The sequence below is a fragment of the Vigna angularis genome, chromosome 11, assembly GCF_016808095.1.
Source record: "Vigna angularis cultivar LongXiaoDou No.4 chromosome 11, ASM1680809v1, whole genome shotgun sequence".
NCBI classification, from domain to species: Eukaryota; Viridiplantae; Streptophyta; class Magnoliopsida; order Fabales; family Fabaceae; genus Vigna; species Vigna angularis.
This window is the reverse complement of record NC_068980.1, coordinates 24,029,617-24,039,865: the sequence shown is the minus strand read 5'-3', so window position 1 is coordinate 24,039,865 and position 10,249 is coordinate 24,029,617. Positions and strand designations below refer to the sequence as shown.

General features: G+C 32.6%; 1 protein-coding gene across 1 annotated transcript; it reads right to left on the bottom strand.

Annotated features, from left to right (window-relative positions):
- Window positions 1-4,383: 4,383 nt before the first annotated feature.
- LOC108332606 (probable sodium/metabolite cotransporter BASS1, chloroplastic) lies at window positions 4,384-9,387 on the bottom strand. The gene is made up of 7 exons (XM_017567927.2): window positions 8,847-9,387; window positions 8,264-8,357; window positions 8,150-8,183; window positions 8,007-8,061; window positions 5,122-5,205; window positions 4,746-5,033; window positions 4,384-4,611 (listed from the first exon to the last, which is right to left on the bottom strand). The coding sequence occupies exons 1-7, from the start codon at window positions 9,357-9,359 to the stop codon at window positions 4,459-4,461; spliced, it is 1,221 nt and encodes a 406-aa protein (XP_017423416.2). The 5' UTR covers window positions 9,360-9,387; the 3' UTR covers window positions 4,384-4,458.
- Between the last annotated feature and the right edge of the window lie 862 nt (window positions 9,388-10,249).

The following is a 10,249-nucleotide window of genomic DNA, read 5'->3' as shown; positions in this document are numbered from 1 at the left end:
AACTGTACCATTTAATCTCTATGCACGAAAACAGGGTATTGGATTTTTCAAAATCGAATATATCCAAATTCAAAAAAATCAATAGTTATTTTAATTGAAAATTAATTTAGATTTTTTAATCTAATTTAATTTAAATTAAACCCAATTTATCAATTACATTAAAATTATATATAAATTTTGATTTGAATTGGTTCAATTCAAACTTGGTCTGGTTGAATCTTGTCTAACGTAGACTTGGTTTAGCTAGATCAAACTTGACATCAATTCAACTTAATCAAGCATAACTCAACTTGATCCAATTCAATTGAACTTAACATTGAATCTATATGACTAAGTTCAATTTAAGCTCGCTTCGTTCAATCCATCCTAATTTCTTAATCTAAGATTGCTTCGATTCAGCTCATCCTAACTTGGGTTATGCCTAACTTAACATAAGTTTGGGTCTACCAACCCATATGAAGTTGTGTTTCATTTGACTCAGTATATGCATGACTTCAACTTCCTTAACATGGCTTAAATCGGTTTAACCTAACTTCAATCGGCCTAACCTAGTCTTAACTTATCTTAACTAGAGTTAGGCCTAACATGATGATGACCTTCCTCCAAGCTTACTTGCATCCATGGTGGAAGAAGATGAAATCATGAGGCTGAGTGGCACGAAAGCTAAGAGAATGATGGATGATTGAAGTGTTTTGGTTCAGATTTGGTGAATGAATTCCAAGAGAGATGAAACCAACTCTTAGGAAAGGAAGCTAGAGTAGTCTAAGGAGAATTTTACTATAGGGTAGCTCAAATAATAGGCTTGTGCACACAATTGGGCACCATTTCATTACTTAAATTCAAGCTAAAAGTTACACAAGTGAAGGTCTTTATTTAAAGGCCAAGCTAACCCTAAAATGGTTTAAAAAGGAGAGCCTAAAAAAAATCTTGAAATTTGAATTTTGAAGCCAAAAGCCAACATGCTTAAGGTGTGACTTGCCACCTAAGCAAGCACATGTTTTACACCATGAGAAGCTAAACGAGAGAGAGTTGTTATCCAAGCTTGTCTCAAGTTAGGGTTTAAGAAACCTTAATTCCATGTGTCACACTCATGGACTCAAAATTAGGTCCATCTCCTTTTATGCCCAAACTAGACTACTAGGCCCAAGCTCAAACTATGGTCCAAATACAAGGTACAAATAATAAATCTTATACTAGTTGATCCATTATACAAGACCCAAAAACTTGTATTATAATATTTATAAAAGAATCCTAGATTAAGTCTTCACATCTCCTTAGCCCAAATGAACATCAACTTGGACTTGTTTAGTTTAGATGAAACATAATCATCCTTCTTGCTATAACTTTTATGGTTGGTCCCTTCGCTAGGGGTTTGTCATCATCCCCTCCCTCTTAAGAAGGATTTGACCTTAAATTTGGAGTGTCTGCCTCATCATATTTGTTAATTGCAAAAGGAAGATCACTAACATTAAAAGTAGCATTTACTTCATAATCACTAGGAAATCTAACCTATATGCTTTGTTGTTGACTCTTTGACTACTTGGAAAGGATCATTCCCATGGGAGTTGAGTTTGGACTTTCTTTGTTTTGGAAATCTATATTTTCTTAAATAGAGCCAAACCCAATCCTTTTCCTAAAAAATGACTTCCCTTTTCTTCTTATGGTTTTGTTTCATATATTTCTGTATTTGTTGTTGTATTTTGGTGTTTCACCCTCTCATGCATTTACTTCATAAATTCAGTCTTAAATACCCCTTTCTTGTGATTAAAGTCATTAGGAGTAGGTAGAGGTATTAGGTCCAACTTTTCTTGACTTGGACGCAACTCGATTTGGTTTCACTTTACATTCCGTAATATACAAGTTTTAACTTATATTTTCCGTTATTATATTTTAAATATATCATTACATTATTTTAAAAGTTAATTTTATATTTAAAACTCTTATTTGATTATTTTTATATATAAATCAAATAAAAATATTATAAATAATTGATAGAATTTAAATATAAATTTAAGTCATACATTTAAAAAAAGGAAAAAGAAATATAATAAAAATTTCATAATTAATTATTTTAAACTTTTAAATTGGGATGTCTTATTTCGTATTGGTTCAAAATCTAGATGAATTTTTGGTACAACAAAATTAAATGACTCTTATATACTTTAAAAATTTGTTTAATCACTTAAGGATTTCAAAGTCCTATGTTACTACATAATTTTCCTATAGAAGTAAGCAACCAAGTTTATTGAAACATCTTACAAAATCTATATTAGTCTAATTAAAATGTTTGTATATAGTTATTTAATAAATTAAAAACACTTAAATTTGTGATAAATTAAAACTTAATTGTATTTTTTCCTTATATTCAAAAGGAATATTGCCTTTAACAAGAAGGTTCATAGACTGTCCTTGACCTACATGATTTTTATATATATTTTGATTTCATGAATTTTTTCAATAAAACATTTTTTACTTTGAGTTTTTTTACCTAGTTCATATAAGTCAAGACCAAATCTTGTGAGAAAAGTCAAATTAACATTTATCCATACATTAAATGTTTAATATTTGGTTGGAGTAATATCAAAAATCAAATACGCACTAATACTATAGAAGATTTGCTAACTGAAAATTCTACAATAAGAAAGGTCATATATCAATCCACTGCTTGTGGGAAGTCCCTCGATCTCCTTGAAACAAATTCAAAGAAACCCCATAATAAAAGTATGAATGGATTTGAGGAACAAAAGCTTCTTAGCAAAGCTCATGCATCATCGCCTAAATATTATCTCACTACATCGTCTAATGGCATTCCTATGAAAGAACCACAAACTATGCCTGAATTGGTTAATGTACATACATAACATATAAGGTTCTTCCTCAACTATAGAACAAATCTAACATTGGTCAATATATTAATTATGAAATTATGCATCTTTATTTGTATACAACCTATACCAACCATCTTGCAAAGACAAAAAGTTATCACCATCCAACTCGTCAAACGCGGTAAACTAGTCCCTTTGAGGACATATTTGAAAGAAACACCCAAAATCCAACATCCACCTATCAAACACATGTTGTCTCGAGACAATTCAACACCATGTTATCTTCAAAGAACTTCACCTTCTGAATTGTAGCTACCACTTGATCCTACTTCCCCAGTCTTGGATAATCTCTCATTCCATGCTACTTGAAATGTCTGCAATTCGTCATCCTAGAATTCTTAATTCTCGTCTTTCTCGAAAACCATCAACCCTAAAGATAATGTGTTTTTTTGTTGAAAGTTTCACATCAACTAAAAATAAGGTCAATTTATAATATATAAATGAGTGTAAATCTCACCTTACAAATCAGTTTTACAGAATTGAGTTAGGTTAAAGTCCACTTTCAATACTCTCCAAAGTCTTACTCTCAGAAGCCTTGAGGTGAATCTCACTTGTATAGAAGTTAGACTTACCCTCTTCAAGTGTTATCACTATGCTTAAAGAATTTACTACGTTCCTGTAGGCCAGCAAAATCATTTTTGTATCTTTATCATATTCCTTGATGTTTAAGTCCTAAAACTCCATCAAGATTAAATTGAACTCATCTAGATGAACCTTTTCATACATATCCCAAACAACCTCCTCTTCAACAAAAAAAGTTATTGTAAATAGACTTCGTCACAAACAACTTCTCCAACTTCAATCGTAATGTTGAAAAGGTCTTTTCCGCAACCTCATAAAGAACTTCTTTCATGTAAGTCACACCGACTAAAAACGAAGAACACAACTCACAAAGTAAGCTGCGCATGAATAGAAATTATACTGTTTATCAACTTTACTATAGGGTATATAATTGTAAGCGAACCTATACAACTTCTTCTGTGTTTACAACCCAGTACATATGTCTCCCTATTTATAAGGCCATAAAATGAATACTTGGAATTTGTATACTCATTATAAATACTAAAAATATGAATGTCAAATATCGAAAAAAGAAAAAATCAAAATTTATTTATTTTATGGAGACTAAAAATAAGTTTGGGTTAGAGAGAAAAATAGATAATCATTTTACATTGCATTTTTCTTATCAAAGTTTGTAAGAGGCTTGCTACTAATAGTAAAATAAAATAAATGTATTTTTTTGTCTTTAAAATATTTAGTTAAACTTGGTTCTTATGATTTTTTTTTCATTTAACCATTATTTTATTCAATATATATATTTTTGACCTTGCTATTACTTTGTTCCATAAATGGTGCGACATAAATAAGTTATGTCACATACGAAACTAATGAATGCATAGTTCTTAGGTCAACTTAGCACATTAATAAAAGACTAAAGCCAACCAAGTCATTTTACAACGAGTTACTTTGAAAAGAAAATTACTGAAGGCTCTCACAATTGAAAGGATGAATTTTTATTACGAGACCAGAAACTATTACAAGTCAACAATGATACAATGCCAGTTACATATTTTCAGTGTTTCATCTCAGCAGGAATAGATTGTCTCCAAATTCCTGCAAGCATGCTCCCAAAGATTGCCTGAATCACACTTGAAACAGCACAAGGTACTGCAGTTAGGGGATCTCCAAAGTGTTTGGTAGCAAGAACAACCCCAAGAGCTGAGTTCTGCATTTTGAAATGGAGAGATGGGTAAATTATTTTGGACAAGAAGCAATCACCACAAAAGGGTGCATCAAGCACTCTTGCAATTATACCTGATAATCAATGCATGATTTTATAATACAGAGTGCTATATTTACCTGCATGCCAACCTCAATGGATATGGTTCGTGATGATGATACGTCTAGCCCCAACATTCTTGTAAGTACATAACCAAAGAAAAAACCTGAAGCATGAAGAAGAGAGGACGCTAAAATCACTTGTCCACCAGATATAAGGATGGCCGAAGAGCTTTGAGCAATAGCATTTCCACATAAAATTGCCACAGCTGCTACAGCCATGGGCGGCATTAATGGATTGACAAGTTTAACAAGAGGTTGGAAATACTGATTTAGAAATGCACCAGCCAACACAGGAAAAAGTACAACCTGTTGAGAGAGAGGGGATGACAATGAGAAAGGAGCATAGCAACAAATTAGAAATGGAGAAAACTTTAACTCGAGAAGGAAGTCTTACTTGCAATGTTGAAATCAATAAGCCAGATGCATCCACAGTTACAAATTTACCAGCAAGTTTGGTGGTCAGAAAAGGAGTCATGACCTGCAATGTTAGTTTTTCAGCCAATGTGAGAAAAGTTTTCAAAAAGTGTTGGTCATCTCCCCCTATTTGAAGAACTCAATTAGGCCAAGCAGATTAGAATGTCACAATAATATGAAGTTATTCATAGAATCTCTGCAGTTATTTGTAATAAATGTTATAAAGCAAATGAATTACTACATATTATTTGCTTTGACAAGTTTGACGAATGTAAGGTACATGATATTCTATTCAATTTCGTGTAAAATCTTTGTTAAACGTAGAATGTCTTTCAAATAAACATGAGATAAATAACTACATTTTTGCATCGTACCGCCAAATACACAGAAAAAAACACAAAAATAATCATTCACCCTTCAGCACTATAATGTGTAGCAAATACTCTCCAAATTGTTCCATAAAACAAACTTATGTTATATTTAAAGCTTTCTTTCAAGAAAAAAACTTATATACAATACTACATTTCGTGGTTGCTTTTTAATCAAATTTAGAGTTTTACTTTCATAATATTATAACCTTTAATGGAAATATTTATTATGAAATTACCTGAAGCTGTTCTGATCTAAAAACAAAACCAACACCACCTATATGATACTGTTTCTAAGTTTTATCATTACTCTAAACTATTATTACAATACCAGAGAGCCAAAAGACTGCACAAGTTCAAACCCGAGCAGTCACTTTATTAACAATCTGAGACCCCATGTCATGTTTCATGCAGAATTCTATTGTTCAGAATAATTTTGTCTTGAAATGACTTATTCTAACCAACCGTTCAGGCTAGAGAGATAGTGATAGGACTTTGAGAGTGTATGAAAGGAGGAAGAGAAACTAAATAAAATAGGTCATAAGCTGTTATAAGCTGTTAGGAGGGCAGTTAGGGCCATTGGGAGGTTAGCTGTTGGTTGTCTGTTAAGGGTTAGCTTTATAAGGGGGAACGGGTGTCTTGGGACAGACATGTTTTTGCTTTGTTGTATCATAGAGACAGGACCATTACATCCTGTGTGAAGGGAGAGTGCTCCCTTGCTCCCTTGAAAGTGTTCAGGCTGTATACCTTGTATTCTTTGTCATCAAGAATAGTAATACAGACTGTTTTTCAATGTTTCTCTCTGTGTGTTGGTGTGTCCGGGTGAGTTCTGGATTTCTTGTTTCAAGAAATCTATCAGATAGAGTTCACCAAAACTATCATATTGGACTTGAGAAATCCACATAGGGCCACTTGCAGTCGATTGTAATGCCTCCCCTATCTTTCGCCATTAAACATAAGGAAATTCACAAACTCTTCATCAATTTCTCTTGGTGTTCTCATTCACCACAGTGAAGTATATATTACAAAATATCGCTAAGAACTCCAAAATCTTCCAGGCTTCCTTTGAAGATGCCGCTTTTGCTATCTTCTCAAAGCCTGATTCGTCCACCACATTATACAAAAAGTACAAAGTCAATTTATCTTTCACTCACGTCTTTTTCAACACAGTAATCTATGTCACAATCTAGTTTTCGTCCTCCACAGGTTCTTCACGTCTTTTTCAACACAGTAACCTATGTCACAATCTAGTTTTCGTCCTCCACAGGTTCTTCACATCCGCTCTCCACTGTATCCCATACGTTTTGGAATCTCATAAGAACTTCATTTGTAAACACCATTTATCATAATTGGTCTTCTTTGTCAAGTGTAGCTGGTAATTTTGTTAACAACTTTTGTCATCTCTACTCTTTTTTGAAGACACTCAAGCGCATACTGTTTCACTCTTTCTCTCTCTTTACCTCTCTCACTCAACACTTAGAGCATAAATTCTCTTATACCACTCTCTTAAAAAGAAACGCTGCACACACACTGATATTCATTATTTTAGTTCTGTGTTCAAATTCATTAAACTGTGATGGCCTTTAAATAGCTTTGCACATGGACTGGACCGACTACATAAACGAAATAAAACAAGAAACAAAAATAAGACCAGTCAAAAGTTGGCCGGGTTGCTACAGTAAAACTGAAAATAAAAACCAAAGTAAAGAATAAAAACTGTATGCAGTACAACTAATCCACGACACTGGAAAATAAAATCTCACAAAATTACAAAGCTACCCTTCATAATTTAAGTTTATCTAACTTATTTAACCCACTTCAATCAATTTCCTCGTTAGGTGATTTTATATAACACAAATACCAGTAGTGAAGTGTACAACCCAGTTTGATTCATCAATTAATTGATTCACAAAAATTAAATTGCATGTTAATCATAGGGTATAAAGCACATTGTCAAGCTTCAATCTTCCTGGCAACACAACACTCCCCTCTTAGTTTGCTTCTGCTGTGTTTCCATATGGCAATCCCACTAAGCAGTATTTCAATTGGTCACATTTTTCAAAATAGACAAATCACCCATCACAAGTTTTGAGCCTCCAGTATCGATAACTCAACTAAAATTAGTGTTCTTACAATGTAGTCAACCTTTTGGTTAAGCTCAAAAGTTACAACAACTGTTGCAGTTGAGTTCCTGCAACACCTGGTACGATATATCTACCCTTTAGTCACCATCTCATTTTATGTTAACCATGATCTCTTAAGGAGGCTAAACTACAGCAAAAATTTGTGTTTGCCCTAAAATCTCCCTAGACTTTGATTTGATACCATAACAAAGAATCCATCAATTCCTCTTGTTGTTCTCATTCACACATTGAAGTGTATATATATATATATATATGTGTGTGTGTGTGTGTATTCTCAACATATTTTTCAAAAGTATGTCTAAATAATATGGTAATAGAAACCAACAATCGAACTAAAATTATAATACACTAACCACGGCACATATGGTGCTTGCAGCTGTCATAATCACAGAAAGCGCCACATTTCCTCTAGCAAAACAAACAGGTAATCAGATTCCCTATCTCATCAAATCCATAAAATGCATTAATTGGAACAGCAGATCTGAGGCTAATATACCGGGCAAGATATGTAATAATATTACTAGCAGTGCCTGCAACCAAATAAAGACTAGTTAAAGTTGGCAAGGTGAGGACAGAAAAAGCATATAATTCACCAGATTAAAATTCATACCGCCTGGACAGCACCCAACTAGTATTAAACCAGCTGCATAATGTGATGGAAGATTCAAGAGTTTGCTTACGAGAAACCCAGATAATGGCATCACCTGAAAATTGTAAGCAACTTACACAAAGATGCTTCATCAAGATGAATCGCAAATACAAATAAATAACCGAAGTTTTAGTTTGAGGAAACATTTTCTATTTTTATTTTGTCTTCTATTTTCCGAAGAAAAAGTGAAACAGAAAACATTTCTTTAATTTGTTTCACAGCTTTCCATACAAATTTTTGACAAAGGTGATAAAGTAAAATAAAAAAGAACAAATTCTCAAACCAAACAACCCTTAAGTAACATGTTTGAGTATACAGATTAATCATCACACAAGAGGTTGCTTCCTAATATTTTTTTTGACAAACTTCAACATCATTTGATGAAAAGACTTTATAAAGGGTCATAAGCCACTTTCAGAAGTTCAATTACTAGTCACTTTCAACTTTAAGTAGTAGTATGATATGATTAGTTAAACAAAAATCCAAGGCTCTTCAAAATGTTTTATACTTGCTGATAACTACCTCAGGAAATTAAGACACTAACCGAATACTGAAGGACAAAACCCAAGAGGACTTCCCTAGGCATGGAAAGAGCCCCACGAAGATCATCAAGAGTGAGGGTCATACCCATACCAAGCATGATAACGGTGAGGCCAAAAATGTTCAATTTTGGAGTGACCCAATTGAAGCAACTGGGTCGAAACAACCCCAAAACGCACCCAATTGTCACCCACAATGGAAATGCCGCTGATAGAGCTTCACCAACCAGCTCAATCCATTCCCGAAGGCCTCTACCTTCATTCCCTCTATACCCGTTCGACGAATTGCCACACTGAACTGGACCAGTCCTGAAGCTGCTGATTCTTGATGTACAGAGGTTCAGCAGCTGTTGAGGCTGAGCCTTGCATCGTAGTGTGAGGTTAGAAGATGATTCGGTTGAAGTCAAAGGAGGGTGAGGTTTGAGGGAAATGGTTGTTGGAACAAGGTTGGTGTGTGATTGCACTCTTCCTTTGGCTGCTCCATACAGATGTGGAGAGCATGCTACAGATACTTGCATCTTCGCCTTTTAAAATTGCAGACAAGACAACTATGACTGTTAAGATTTAATAAGTTTGAGCCTCTAACGATGTTTTTAACCATTTGCGAAATTAAAATTCTTTCTTTTAAAACTTTATACATTTAGTTTTTAATAGATTAATCACAGTAAATTTATTTAAAAATAAATTTTCAATATGTTTATTTTTTATATTTTTTTATTAAATAAAAACTAATTAATTATAATATATTATTAATTAATTCTTGTTAAAGTTTTTATTTTTAATCAAAATATGTTTTTAATTATTGATAAAAATTCATTCAAATATATTAAAGTTTTTAAATTTAATCAAGATTTTTAATTAAAATTAAAAATTCTTGAACTTAAATGATTCATATGTTATGATTGATATGTTACGTAGAATTAACACAGTACTAATTTGCTATATTATAAAAGTTATTACTTTTATTTTATTAAAAGACAAAAGAAATAAATAAAAATAAATCACACAAAGAATTAAAATAATAAATAAATTTATACATCTAATCTTATAATCTATTAAGAAATTACAACATACTTCTCAATAGAACGTAGAAATAACATAAAAATAAAATAGGTGAGGATAGAGAACATAAGGCTTTGTTCACTTGATTGGATTTGGGGGAGAGTTATTAAGGAGATTTGAGAGGATTTGAAGGTAAATTTTGTTGTTGTTTATTTGAGTAGATTTGGAGGTAAATGAGAATGGATTTCGAAGTAAAGTTTGATTAGTACAGGATTTGATTGATGTGACAAATTAAAGAAATTTACTTTCAAATTTACTCTCATTTACCTCCAAATCCACTCAAATAAACAAAAAAAATTTATTCAAGTGAACAAAGCCTGAAAGATGGTGGAGATGACGAAATTAA

What these genes read in the sequence shown, in the direction of transcription:
- LOC108332606 (XM_017567927.2), bottom strand. Translation starts at nt 9,359, where the DNA reads ATGCAAGTATCTGTAGCATGCTCTCCACATCTGTATGGAGCAGCCAAA. An exon ending in GTTTTGTCCTTCAGTATTCG is followed by an intron (nt 8,358 to 8,846) that starts GTTAGTGTCTTA and finishes TACAATTTTCAG; the next exon opens with GTGATGCCATTATCTGGGTT. An exon ending in AGTTGGGTGCTGTCCAGGCG is followed by an intron (nt 8,184 to 8,263) that starts GTATGAATTTTA and finishes ATTTGGTTGCAG; the next exon opens with GCACTGCTAGTAATATTATT.